Source organism: Erinaceus europaeus, chromosome 9 (genome assembly GCF_950295315.1).
Source record: "Erinaceus europaeus chromosome 9, mEriEur2.1, whole genome shotgun sequence".
Taxonomy (NCBI): Eukaryota; Metazoa; Chordata; class Mammalia; order Eulipotyphla; family Erinaceidae; genus Erinaceus; species Erinaceus europaeus.
In genome coordinates, this window is record NC_080170.1 from 75,740,667 (window position 1) to 75,755,966 (window position 15,300).

The following is a 15,300-nucleotide window of genomic DNA, read 5'->3' on the forward strand; positions in this document are numbered from 1 at the left end:
GATAAAAAGGGAGACAGACAGAGATGCCTACAACACTGCTTCATTACTTGCAAAGCTTTCTCCCTTCAGGTGGGGACCAGGGGTGTGAACCAAGGTCCTTAGGCACTATAACCTGTGCGCTCAACCAGGTGCACCACCATTAGGCCCTCGCTCCAATCTGCTTCTTAATCCCTTGGTACTTTTGTTCTGAACCAAATCTATTCCTACTTAGATATAAATATATTTATAAATGTGTGTATGGTTATTTTACATAAAATACCACTTTTCATCAAGCAACTAATAAAAATAAGCTTTCTGTTCATTTCAGATACATTTTTTAACCCCTCAAAGGTTACTGAGACTAGTAAGTAAAACCCAAGAGCCTGAAATGAGAGTTTTGCTCTCTTTAAAGGGCAAGCATGACTTTCCTCATTCTATGCTATGTATAGTCTACAGTACCAAAATTAGTAAAAATCATTTTGCTAATGAAGGCATTATTTTGCTAATGATGGCATTCAATTTAAATTGACCTAAAAAACACTGAAAGACAATGTAATGGGCTTAGTTTAATTTCTCATCTATTTCTGTGTTGTTTTATTGAAACTAAGATCCTTAGTTTTTTGGTTTTTTTTTTTTTTTTAATTTTCATCACTTTCCAGATACAAACAGAAGACTAATCCCGAAGGAGCACAACAAAGTAGCAAAGTTGTCCAGAGTAACCACAATCACTACATCTTGACCATCTGGTTCTAATATCACATTTTCACTTTTTCATTTTCCTACATTTTTCAGAATTTTCACATCTAGAAGCCAGATTTTATGTACTACCAGTTTTATTTTTAAACAGCAAGCTTTGGATACTACCAAAACATGAAATTCACTGTATTCATAAGCATGGCAAATAGCTGATGTTCAGTATGACCCTGAATTTTAGAAGATCTATTATTTTTGTTTTGGGCAGGTATGTGCTTTTTTGCTTTTATTTTTAAAGAATTATTTCCATTAAAAAGTTATTCTACCAACGTGAGACCTTACAAATGTATAATAATTTCACTGGTCCCAGGCTAACTTTCTCATTCAAGTAGAGAGATAGGGAGAGACACTACAGCACCAGAGCACCTCTGCCCCAAAGGCCCCTGGTGTGGGGAGGTCCCATGTAGGCCAAGGCTCAAACAACTCTCCACATTTATCCAGCCCCAAAAGTATGTTCTTTCTCAAAACATTGGATAGAGACAGCCAGAAATTGGGGGGAAGGGGGTTGTAAAGAGAGAGAGAGAGACACCTGCAACACTGTTTCACCACTCAAGAAGCTTTCCCACTATAGGAAGAGACCAGGTACTTGAACCCAGGTCCTTGTGCATTGTACCAAGTGTGTTCAAATCAAGTGTGCCACCACCAGCTCCCTTAAAAGATATTTTTTTAAAGTCTGTGTTTAGTTCTGTGGGAAACATATACCCTGGGAAATGCAACTCATTAGTACATTACTAATTTTCTTCTGTTTTTCTCTCTTAAGTACTATGTCCTATTTCGGTCTCTAATTTGATGGTCAGTTCTTCATCTTCAAAGCAACTTCATCCACAGTAAAGTTAGCTTGTAGGAGGAATTCTGATTTGGTATATCTGTTTCTCTGCTTCTTTTAATTAAATTGTCTTCATCTTAAAATATTTTTACATCAACATTACAAAATGTTTCTGGGAACCAGTAGTTTAAGATAAAGTGCAGGGAGCAGAATCTCTATATAAATCATAATATCTGATGCACAGACTGTGTCCTTTCTCTGTGAATTCAGTGTAACTTTGGATATTCAGTTTCTACACAGACAACCTAAAAAGTTTACAACTGTTCCTTTCATCAGCACCTGAGCAAAGGTTCCTGGAACACAGTAGGCACTTAAACTACTTGTTAAGAGAATGAAAAATACATTTCAGAATAAGGAGAAGTAATTAATTAAAAGTATCCAACTCTCTCTCATTTAATCATTTAAGGAGTTTGAAAAGATAACATGCCAAGTGGTGGTGCACCCAGATAAAGTGCACATGCTACCAAAAGATAAAGGAGTGACTTTCCATACATTTCTAATAAGTGGTAATATGTAGTCCTAATCCACAAAACAAAATGGGATTAAAGGATATAGCTCAGTAGTACGACAAATGCATTGCAAGTCTCAGACTCTGTTCAATCCTTTGTACCCAAAAAGGGGCTTGGGGGTGGGGGGTGCTATTAAGTGGACACAAAGATTTAACTATGTAAATTATATATATATATATATTTGTATAAATATATATATCACTAAGGAATCAAACTGTAAAACAGTTATAAGCAGGAAAAAACCTTTTAAGTTTAGTAGTTAAAGTTTTCAATGAGGATGGAGAGAAAAACCTAATAACTCAGTCCTCCTATACAACTTCAATACAATACTTTCAAATAACGTTCACATTAGCCCCAAAACATTAAAAGTTGAATAAAATTTAAATGGATAATATTTTAAAAGAAACAATCATTAAGGGTGCCAAAGTTATGAAAATAAAACAAAAATTGACATTAGAGTAAAATCTTTTTAAAAGATTTGTTGATCAAAACCAGAGTATCATTCTGGCACATACAATGCCAGGGATTGAACTTGGGACCTCAAATTTGAGAGTTCAATCCCTTGCCCACCCTGTCTACTATACCACCTCCCAGGCTGCTTGGACAGGTTCTTATAATGTTGAAAATTCACTTTAATAAAATAGCTTATTTCATGACAGAATCAAATAACTTGACCCTGATAACATTCTGTAGCTTGACTGTCCTCTTCTTCAAACATGTTGCAAAGGTTATTTTAGCAACTGCCAAGTATCAAATTTACCTCAAAATGATTATGCTTTGTGACAAATGCTCAAATAGCCATTACTGGTTAAGATCCATGGCAGTTAGAGATAATAAAAATACAGAAGTCTTGGGAGTCGGGTGGTGGCGCACCAGGTTAAACACACATGGTACCAAATACAGCAGTCAGTCTTCATTACAAAGTTCCTAATTCAGGGAGTCACATTTACGTAAAATTGATGTATAAGGTCTAATATTTTTACTAAAAGTTTATCATTGTATTATATTTTTTGTACATATCACCAATCACACAGATGTGGCACTTAAAATAGTCTTAGTAACAACTCAAGATTTGAGAAAGATATTGGGGGAGAATGTAACTTATAATTCTTCAGAAACAAAGTGCTTAAGCATTTTTAAATAAGTAGTAATGACTTATAAACATGAGATAAGCTTCTTTTTCTTCTAGTGTAAAAGGAATAAAGTATTTTGATAAAAAATCTTAAATGAGATCTTTTTTTTAAGCATACCTGAGAAAATATAAAATAAGTCACTGCTTACACCCAAATTTCTAAGACACCAGACACACACACAAAAAAAAACATTCATCTGAAGATTGCAAACCCATGTTTAAAACAATCCACAACCATTCTCTATCCTGTTATACGTAACCTATAAAGACAATATAAAATAACTGTTTTTGTGCTCAGAGAGAGATAGCTCAAAAGGTAGAAAGCAAGACTAGCAAGCATGAGGTCCCAAATTTGATCACTGTATATGCTCTATCACAGCTAATTGTGACCTTTGCCATCCCCTCCACTTATGTAATCAATGAATATATTGCAAAGAATAAGAGCACTAAATTTTTATTTATTTGTTTATTTATTTGTTTTTAACCAGAGCACTGCTCAGCTCTGGCTTATGGTGGGGCAGGGGACTGAACCTGGGACTTTGGAGCCTCAGGCATGAGATATTTGCATAACCATTATGCTATCTACCCCAAGCACTAAATTTTAAAAGTTTAAAATATTTGTTTTTATTATTCTCATTCATTTGTTATATTGTTTCTAGTTATTTCATCATTCCCCAAAACTACCAAGCTAGTTCCTTATATATAAAACATTTAAAATAGGTAAAATTTTACATCAAACAACTACACAGAAATGTGACTCATTAAATAACAGCCTTAGAAATAGCATAAAACATACTATAAGTGAATTTATTTTATTTTATTTATTTATTTTTAACTAGAGCACTGCTCAGTTCTGGCTTATGGTGGTGCTGGGAATTGAACCTGGGAGCTTAGAGCGTCAGGCATGAAAAGTCATTTGCATAACCATTATGCTATCTCCCCAGCCCACATGTGAGTTGCAACTATCTCAAACTGCATAAACAAAATAGTTCAAACCATGTAAAATTCTTAACTCTAGAAATAAATAGAACATGTCACTAGAATGAAGATTCCACATAATGCTCTGAGAAAATAAATTTACACTCAAGAATAGTACTAGAAAAATACATAATAAAATAGCAAGGAAACTGTAGAAATTATATAGTATGACATTTTTAAAGTCTTGATATAGATTTTTCAGTAATCAACAACGAACTCCAAGTAATATAAGATTTTTCAGTAATCAACAACGAACTCAAATATAGTCAATCATTCAATTTTAGAAATTAACCTTTCTTTTCCTTAAAACTTTGTGCTGTTCCATATATGACATGTTCAACTTATTCAGTAACAGAAGTAACAAAAAAGTATCATAAATCACAGACATTAACATCCAAAATTGAAAGATTTAACAAAGCATGAAACATAAAATGCTAATAACTAAGTTTAATATGACCAACAATTAACATAAATTACAATATAAACTATAGCAAGACGCCCCTTCCACCCCCCCCCCAAAAAAAAGCAACTGTGCATACTGGAATCTGGTGAGAGTGAAGAGAGATATACCTTAAATTCACTCAGGTAGCAATATAACTCATACATTTCTGGAAGGATATCATCGTCAAAAAACCTTTTAACAGTTTATGTCCTTGGATTCAGTAGCATATAAATCCATACATAAACATTTTGAGTGCTGCATTATTTAAAGTGGTGGCAAAGTGAATAAAAGTTTCCAAAAATTCAACAAGCATTTGAATGTGATATCAAATAAATAAATGAAACAAAATCTCTATAAAATTATTAGTTTAAATGTCAAGGAAGCTCATATGCACACTTCAATGTTCAAAATGAGGAAATTAGTAAGTCAGAAAATTATTAAAGTTAATTATTTCTAGGGAATGTATAAGACATACTTATATAGCCCCAAAGCAATAGTATGTTGGAAAATGTTAAATAACCAGTTAAGGAGGCAGGGAGGCTGACAAATGTTTGCTGATTTCTATGGCATAATCTCACCATGGCTAATTTTAAGCTGCCAGTGGTTTTAGTAACTGGCTTGGAAAATTCCTTAAGATTTCATAAATACCTCTGGCAAGTCACAACAACCTGAGTCTATTGAGTCCAAAAGGTATACAAAATATATAAGTAACTGTGACAGTTATCTTTTAAATCACAAGTGCAAAGAAAGCAATTATCAAAATAAAAAGAACATGATATAGTATGATCATTTTCTTTAAAAGACCTCACTAAAAAAGGGAAGAAAACAAAAGATGAAAGGTAACTATAATGATATAAATATACTGTACAGAGTCAGAATTCAAAGAATTCCTGGAGTGCTGCATACAGTAAACTCTCACTGCACCATTGCACTTAAGGCAAAGCCTAATGGTATTCACTAGGTTTCTTGCTTAAGTACTAATTCAAGTATTTACTGTGGGTTGATTAGATCTAATATTCCAAGCTCTTGAGATACAGTTGTGGATAAAATGCCCTATGAGACTCACACATTCTACAAAAGATAGCCTATAAACTTTTCTTGATGAATAACTGATATTGAATGGTTTTGTTTGTTTGTTTTTCCTCCAAGGGTTATTGCTGGGGCTTAGTACCACACTACAAATCCATCACTCCTGGTGGCCATTTTTTTCTATTTTATTCAACAGGACAGAGAGAAATTGAGAGGGGAGGAGAGAGGGAGAGAGAGAGACAGAGAGAGAGAGAGAGAAGAGGAAATGTGCAGATCTGCTTCACTGCTCGGGAAGCTTGAATCCTGGTCCTTCCTCAGAGTGCTATCTATGCTTAACTGGGTACGCTACCTCCCACCTCCTTGAATGTTCTTGACACCTTAATATTTAAACTAAGTAAAACTAATAAGAAACAAGGGGACTGAATGTCACCTGCTTTCAGAGAGAAACATAGGAAAAGTTTGATATGGAAAAAAGACACAGTGAAAGAGAACTGGAAAAACTGAAAGCAATGGTCCAACTCCATGGAGGTATGTATCCCTTTCTTTCCTCCTAGTGAGACTGATACAACATTCCAATTATACTATACCGTGTGAAACTTTTTTTTTGTCTGTCTTCTAATCTAGCCAGCTTCCTATCCATAAGATTAACCAAGTTTAGGATTGAAAGGTTAGGGAGCACCACCTTAATAATTCTCTTACTTTTGCAGGAGAACGTTGTTTCCGTTTCTTCTTTTTCTGTAAGTCTACTGGCTCTCTGATTTGTTTTTTGTCTCTCATCAGTTGCTCAGACACATCAGTAAAAGTAATTTCCTGCTTTACACTTATCTGTTAAAAAGAAAACCAATTTTAGAAATAAACAAAAAGTCCATTGTGATAAAAAGCAATTGCATGTTTAATCCTTTGCTAATATAGGTGCTCCCGGAATGATTTTGTATGTGTGTGTGTGTGTGTGTGTGTGCGTGTGACTTTATTAATGAATTCATTAGTAGGCAATTGGAAAGATTCAAAAGAAAATAAACTAAGAAATAAACTAATTTTTTGCTAAAATCTATTGAGAAAAATAGATTAAGAATGCCATAGGAAAAAATTATTTTAAGGCCAAGCAGAATTAAGTATAAGTTAGGACACAGTAACATCAATTTCACTCCATTTAAGGAAACTAACGTTGGAATTAAAAGGACACAAAAAAGTGAAATTTCAAAAAAATCAATACAACACTGAGGATTAAAAAATATGCAAAATCACAATGGGCTTTCAAGTTATAAAATATCACCAAAAAAACCCTAAAAGGCAGTTTCCATCAAAAAGGATTATAAGACAAATTCAACAATGAAAACTTAAGTTTCTTTGGTCTCTACAACACACCACTGAGAAATATGTGTTTACAGTATTGTATATGGTTTAAGATCACTAATATATAAAAGATATGATGCTAAGTATATAGTAGTAGAAAATACTATAATAAACATTAATGTGTCATCCCATCTTTAGATCTCAATTCTCACAGATATTTAAAAAATACACCAAGGTACTAAGTTTATTAACAGTATTGTAAATTCACATCAGAATTGATGATGCTCATTCATTCACTGCTAATTATCAATACTTTCAACTCAGCAGGCCATGAAACGCATTAAGAATTCCCGAACATTGCACCATGTGGAAACACAACATGTCTGTAAACTGAAAGGTGCTCTCTACTTCTATGCTGACACGCCAACCTGAGACTTACAGTGTAAATAATAAATTTCTGTTATCTTAAAAAAATAATCTTGATAATAATCTGATAAATACAGAAATGCATTACAGTAGCTAAATTTCTTTAAAACAGGCACAAAAATGATGTAAAAGACTGTGGACATCTTGCAGATTAATAATGTAAAGCTGGTGTGCAAAAGGGTATATAAAGCTTATGTTACACAAAGAGGTTTCAGACTGACAAAATAAGGAAGTTGAAACCTTCATAAATTTCTGATATGCAGGCACTGTGAAAAACCACAATTCAAGGAGAATGCTCACACAAAAACATGTTATTCAGCTGATAATTCTATTGGGTTATAGATTAGTACAAGCAATCATATCTCTTTTTATCCCAAGATTTATCTTGTAACACAAGAAAGAGAGAATTTCACATGAGGCAGAAAGGAGAGAGGGAAAAGGGAAAAGGGAAAAATGAGAGACAGAGGAAGGCCAGAGCATCACTCTGGCCCATGAAGTACTAAGGATCGAACCAGGTATCTCAGACATGAAAGCCTAAAGCTGTTTCCCCAGCCACTAGGGACTATAATTATCTGGAACATAAAATAGAGTGGCAAAATCACCATCAATAAGGCTCTGAAATACAGATATGATGCACCTCTGAAGTAATCTTAACTGAAATACAACTCTTTGGGTCAGATATAAGACAAAAGAAATGATAACGTGCTGTCTCTCCAGTCAACTAGGAATATCAAAGATCACATGGGACTGCAACAAGACAGGATTAGATCTATTTTGGGAACACACCAAATCACCAGTGAGTGCAAACACATGTGGCTCATGGACAGAAAGGAGCCTAAAGAGAGATTCCTGGGGCTAAAGTCCTTATCTACTCCCAAACGGCTCCCAGCTGATAACAATTTGCAGTTGAGGCACAACACCCAATCTGTCTTACAAAAAAAAGACTGCTGAGAGGAAGAGAGGACTCTACTAAGGCTCACCAAATGCAAGTGTGAGTCTCCACTGCTACTGCCACTCAGAGGCTACAGCAGCAGCCAGGAGGCCCTGTGCTGACATAAGGCACAGAGAACTGGCTAGGAAACTCAGAAGATCTACACCTGGGTGGAATAGAGGTGGGGCTGTATAGTGGGAGCCTTTCCCCATTGTCCTCTTGATGAATTGGGAGATACGGTGAAAACTGCCTCAGAACCCAGAGTATAAACAGGATTTATTTGGAAACTGACAGGGCCAAGCAATGCTGCCAGCTTGGTTCTGGCTACTGGTAGAGCAGCTGAACTGAGACCGAGGCTTTGGATCCTCGGGACTTGGGAGTCTCCCAGCAACCACTGTGCTATCTCTCCCCACCCTGACTGATCTTTGTCAGGACTAAGTGATTAAGCTAAAAAGCCTATTGATAGTTTAAAAGTCCTCAAGCTCCCATAGCCTACAGGGAAGAAAAAGAAAAATAGAGGCTTTAACAGCCACTGGGCTTCAACTCAGGGACTGAGATAACATTGAAACAACTGTTAATTTCCACAACTGTGAACTCTTGAAGTACCTTACTTAGACACAAGTCAATCCAGGCAAGGGTGATCAATAGATTGAAAAGTACTGAGAGAGGGACATCAAAACACACTATATACAATGGTTAAATCAAGAAGAAACATTGGAGATATGAACCAGGACAAAAGCCCAGCTAAAAGTCCCCCACAGGTAGAAAGACAGAAGAATGAGGTCAACATCCAAATGCTAGTTGAGGAATTACTCACAGGAATGAGGAAAAAGTCTGAAAGTTAAGTCACGAGAAATGGGGAAATAAGAAATGAGAATCTGTTTTTTTTTTCTTTTTTTGGTTTTGTTTGTTTTTTCCTCCAGGTTTATTGCTGGGGCTCAGTGCCTGCACTATGAATCCACTGCTCCTGGAGGCTGTTTTTCGCCTTTTTTTGCCCTTGTTGTTTATTGTTGTTAATATTGTTGTGTCAATGCTGTGGTTGTCTGTGCATAGGCCAGAGAGAAATCAAGAGGAGAAGACAGAGAAAAAGATAGAAAGACAGACACCTACTTCACCGTCTGTGAAGAGACCCCCCCCCACCCATGCAGGTGGGTAGATGGGGGCTCAAACTGGGATCCTTGCACTGGACCTTGTGCTTCACGCCATGTGCACTTAACTCAATGTGCCACCACCTAACCCACCAGACTCTGAAAGAAAACACTATCTTGGGAGTCAGGCAGTAGCAAAGCAGGTTAAGCGCAGGTGGTGCAAAGCTCAAGGACTGGTTTAAAGATCGCAGTTCGAGGCCCCGGCTCCCCACCTGCAGGGGAGTTGCTTCAAAAGCAGTGAAGCAGATCTGCAGGTGTCTACCTTTCTTTCCCCTATGAATTCCCCTCCTCTCTCCATTTCTCTCTGTTCTATACAACAATGACAACATCAATAACAACTACAACAATAAAACAACAAGGGCAACAAAAGGAAAAAAAAACACTATCTTGAGGTAATTAGAGAGTGGAAAGCTGAAATAGCTGAGTTAAGAGCACAACTAGCAGAATAAGCTAACACAGTATCAGAAGAACAGGTAACAAAATAGATGAGCTAAGGAAAACAACAGAGGGGAGAAAGAACTTGGTAAGTGAGGCAGAAAACAGAAATAGCAAGATCAAAGATGAATTAGAGAAAAGAAGAGATTTCAAAAAGAAATTAAGAGATACTGATCCCGGAAGATGGTGGAATGAGAAGCTGCTAGTGGCTTGAGCTCTGACCACATCTACTGGAAACGGTAGGATTTTTGCCTTTAGTAGGCCAGTCAATAAGGGGTCCTAGCAGTGACACCAAGGAGGTGACTATAACTCAGTTTGGGGTAGAAAATAGAGTAAAAAGAAAGGGAAAAAATTTTTTTCTTTTAAATTATTATGCCCGGGGAGTCGGGCTGTAGCGCAGTGGGTTAAGCGCAGGTGGCGCAAAGCACAAGGACCGGCATAAGGATCCCGGTTCAAACCCCGGCTCCCCACCTGCAGGAGAGTCGCTTCACAGGCAGTGATGCAGGTCTGCAGGTGTCTATCTTTCTCTCCTCCTCTCTGTCTTCCCCTCCTCTCTCCATTTCTCTCTGTCCTATCCAATAACGACAACAACAATAATAACTACAACAATAAAACAACAAGGGCAACAAAAGGGAATATTTTTTTTAAAAAAAATTAATTATTATGCCCAAAGCATACCCCCCCACATAAGCAGAGATCTGCTCCTAATAGGCTCCCCTGCTGAGCTTCTTTCTTTACCGAGATTCCTGTCCCACCAGGGGGTGCCATTAATTCCAATTCTATTCCCTTCTGAAACCTTTGGCCTTTTTTCTTTCTAAGTAGCCAATCAGCTGCCTCTGCTCAGGGGGCCTGAGGCAATCTGAAGCCATCCAAGCCAAAGTCAGAACAGGGTTTTTTATTCTGTTCTATTTTATTATCAATACAAGATAAACGTTTACCCCTTTCCCCCTCTCCTTCAGGTTGAACAGAATTAACTCTTTGTGTATTTTCCATTGCTAGGGGACTGGGTTTCTTATTCACTGCTAAAATAACTTACTTCACTTTTCCTACCACCCCTAGACATTCTCTCCCTCCCTCCCCCTGCATAGCTAATTAAATAATTGATAAATAAATAAATAAATAAATAAACTCTTTCCTTTCACTGCTCTTTTATTACTGTTCTTTTTCTTATCTTTTTCTTTTCTCTTTTTCTTCTTCTTCTAAAGGATTACGGAAGAAAGGATGACAAGAATCTTTTTCTTTATTCTCTCTCTTTTTTTCTTCTTTTTCACATTCTTGTCATCCTTCCTTCTTCAGCTTTCTGAATTCACTGATACACGTTTGGGAATTATTTGGGGGAAGAAATCTGACTCAGAGTGGACTCTCTCTGCGTGTATCTCTGCTCTACTTCCCTTTCTCCTTTAGCTACCCCTAGAATATACAGTGGATAGTAGATTTGCATAACTGTCTATTCCTGCTATTCTTGTCTAGTCCTGAGGGTTTTTTATTGTTGTTGTTGTTTTTCTTTCTTAACAATCAGCTGCCTCTGCTCAGAAGGCTTGAGGCAATCTGGGACAGGTTTTTGACCCTGCTCTATTTTATTATTAATATAATATAAAGGTGTATATCTTCCTCCCCTCATTTAGGTTGACCAGAACTAACTCTTAGGGTATCTTTCATTGCTAGGGGACAGGCATCTTATTCATTCTGAGAGGAACTTGACTCATTACTCCTACCTCCTGTACAGACTCTCCCCTTCTTCCTCCTCCTACCTAATTAAAAAAATAAAATAAAAAATAATCAATTAAAAAAAACTCTACTTTCAATACTCTTTTATTACAACTCTTTTTCTTATCTTTTTTCTTTTCTCTGTCTTGTTTCTTTTTTTTTTTATCTTGTCTTCCATTACTTCCTTCCTTCTACTTTGTCTTTCTGAATTCACTGATATGCACTTGTAAATTATTATGAGGAAGAAACCTGACTCAGAGTGGACTCTCTATGTGTGTAACTCTGCTCTACTTCCCTTTCTCCTCTTGCTACCCCTAGAATATACAGTAGATACTAGATTTGCATAATTCTTGCTATTCTTGCTATTCTATTCTTGCTATCCCTTCTTTCCTTTCTCTTTCTTCTTCACTTGGACTTGGTTGCTATTTTTTCAAGGACTGGAGACATTGTTTGGCTAACTGGTGGGGATTAAACTGCTTCAATCCTTGCTTCAGTTGCTACTGTAATTCCTGAGGTTGGTGAGTGCATTTGTCATAAAGGTATTTAGTACACTGTTGCTTGTATTCAAAACACAACAACTGAGGAACAACAGAACATAAAAATAAGAAACACATAAATAAAAAAAATGGGTAGATCAAAAACAAATAAAACTGCTACTCCAATGAATGAAGAAAACAGCCCAGAAGAAACTACATATCAGCCAGAAGTAACCATAGATAAGAAAAGGATGCAAGCAATAATAAGCTTACTAATCACAGAAATGAAAACAACTTTAGAGGAAAGGAATGGCAGTATTAGGGAAACAACAGTTGAGACCCCCAAGGAAAATACTGATTATCTCAAGGCAATTAGAGAACTGAAAGCTGAAATAGCTGAACTGAGGAAAGAAGCTGAGGGAAGAGAAATCAGACTAACAGAAGCAGAAAACAGAATTAGTCAGACAGAGGATCAGTTAGAGAAAAATAAGAAAGAAGTGAAAGAGCTCAAAAAGAGATTGAGAGACACTGAAAACAACAACAGAGACATATGGGATGATCTCAAAAGAAGTAACATTTGTATAATTGGCCTGGCAGAGGAAGAAAGAGAGGAAGGGGAAGCAAACATTCTAGAGGAAATAATAGAAGAAAACTTCCCAGACCTGAATAACAGAAAGAACATCAAGATTCAAGAGGACAAGAGAATTCCAAACAGAATGAACCCAGACCTGAAGACACCAAGACACATCATAGTCACAATGAGAAGAAGTAAGGATAAAGAAAGGATCCTAAAGGCTGCAAGAGAAAAACAAAAACTCACATAAAGGGGAAAACCCATCAGACAATCAGCAGACTTCTCCACTCAAACTCTAAAAGCCAGAAGAGAATGGCAAGATATCTATCGAGCCCTGAATGAAAAAGGGTTTCAACCAAGGATAATATATCCTGCTAGCCTTTCATTCAAACTAGATGGAAAGATCAAAACCTTCTTAGACAAACAACAGTTAAAGGAGGCAACCATCACCAAACCGGCCCTGAAAGAGGTTCTAAAAGGCCTCTTGTAAACAAGATCATCACTAAATACTTGCAGTATATCAGAGCAAACAAAAATTCGTTGAACAATGGCACTACAATACAGTAAATCCATAAACGTCAATGGCTTAAACTCACCCATCAAAAGGCAGAGTGGGGGGATAGATCAGAAAACATAACCCAACCATATGCTGCTTGCAAGAATCCCACCTGACACAACAAGATAAACACAGACTTAAAGTGAAAGGATGGAAAACTATCATACAGGCTAATAGACCATAAAAAAGGCAGGAACAGCCATTCTCATCTCAGACACAATAGATTTTAAAGTAAATAAAGTAATATAACATAGGCAAGGTCATTACATAATTATTGTAGGCTCAATCAGCCAAGAAGACCTAACAATTATTAACATCTATGCACCCAATGAGGGACCATCTAAATACATCAAGCACCTACTAAAAGAGTTTCAAAAATACATCAATAGTATTACAATAATAATGGGAGACTTTAATACCCCACTCTCACACTTAGATCAACAAAGCAGAGAATCAACAAAGATACAAGAGAATTAAATGAAGAGACTGACAGACTAGACCTCTTGGATATTTTCAGAGTCCTTCACCCCAAAATACTGGAATACACCTTCTTTTCAAATCCACATAACACATACTCAAGGATAGACCACATGTTAGGACACAAAGACAGCATCAATAAGATCAAGAGCACTGAAATTATCCCAAGTATCTTCTCAGACCACAGTGGAGGAAAAACTAACATTTAACAACACACAGAAAATTATTAAAAGACACAGAATTTGGAAACTAATCAACATACTCCTTAAAAACCACTGGGTCAGAGAGTCACTCAAGAATGAAATTCAAATGTTCCTGGAAACAAATGAAAATGAAGACACAACCTATCAAACTATTTGGGACACAGCTAAAGCAGTATTGAGAGGGAAACTTATAGCCATACAGTCACATATTAAACAACAAGAAAAAGCTCAAATGAACAACCTTACTGCACACCTCAAGGACTTAGAGGAAAAGGAACAAAGGAACCCTAAAGCAACCAGAAGGACAGAAATCACTAAAATTAGAGCAGAAATACACAACATCGAAAATAAGAGAACCATACAGAAGAACAATGAAGCCAAATGTTGGTTCTTTGAAAGATTACACAAAATTGACACCTAGCCAGACTCACCAAACAAAAAAGAGAGAAGACTCAAGTTAATAGAACTGTAAACAATGGAGGAGATATAACAACTGACACCACAGAAATCCAGAGAATCCTGCGAAACTTCTATAAAGAACTATATGCCACCAAGCTAGAGAATTTGGAAGAAATGGAACAATTCCTAGAAACATATGTCCTTCCAAAACTGAACCAAGAAGAACTACAAAACCTAAATGCACCAATTACAGACAAAGAAAGTGAAACCGTTATTAAGAATCTCCCCAACAGAGGAAGAAAGAGAGGGAGAGGAAGAAAGCATTCTTCAGGCCATAATAGCTGAAAACTTCTCTAGTCCAGACAACATCAAAGACATAAAGATTCAAAAAGCCCAGAGGGTCCCAAACAGAATTAACCCAGACGTAAAGACACCAAGACACATCATATTTAGAATGGAAAGGAATAAGGAGAAAGAAAGGATCCTGAAGGCTGCAAGAGAAAAACATAGTCAATTACAGAGGAAAACCCGTAAGATTGGCAGCAGACTTCTCCACACAAACACTACAGGCCAGTAGAGAATGGCAAAATATCTATCAAGTGCTCAATGAGAAAGGCTTTCAACCAAGAATACTATATCCTGCTAGACTGTCATTCAGACTAAATGGAGGCATCAAAACCTTCTCAGACAACCAACAGTTGAAGGAATCATCAAGACGGTCTGAAAGGTCTCCTATAAACAGTCAGACCACCATAAATAGGCCATCTATCAGAACACTCTAAAAAGCTACAAGAATGGCGTTAAAATATCTTCATTCTTTGATATCAATAAATGTCAATGGCCTGGATTCACCTAGTAAAAGGCACAGAGTAGGAAGATGGATCAGAAAACACAACCCAACAATATGCTCTCTACAGGAAACCCACCTAACTCAACAAGACAAACACAAACTCAAAGTGAAAGGATGGAAAATTATCATACAAGCCAATTGCCCACAAAAAGGGAAGTATCAGCTATTCTCATATCT

The 15,300-nt window shown here is 36.6% G+C and overlaps 1 protein-coding gene across 3 annotated transcripts in view; it reads right to left on the reverse strand.

The window, feature by feature from the left end:
• Positions 1 to 15,300, reverse strand: part of ZNF148 (zinc finger protein 148) — a 158,441-nt gene that overhangs the window by 44,770 nt on the left and 98,371 nt on the right. For all 3 annotated transcript variants that reach the window (XM_016194269.2, XM_060198206.1, XM_060198207.1), the window contains one exon: positions 6,348 to 6,473. In XM_016194269.2, coding sequence (XP_016049755.1) covers positions 6,348 to 6,473 — 126 coding nt within the window. The remainder of the gene's footprint in view (positions 1 to 6,347; positions 6,474 to 15,300) is intronic.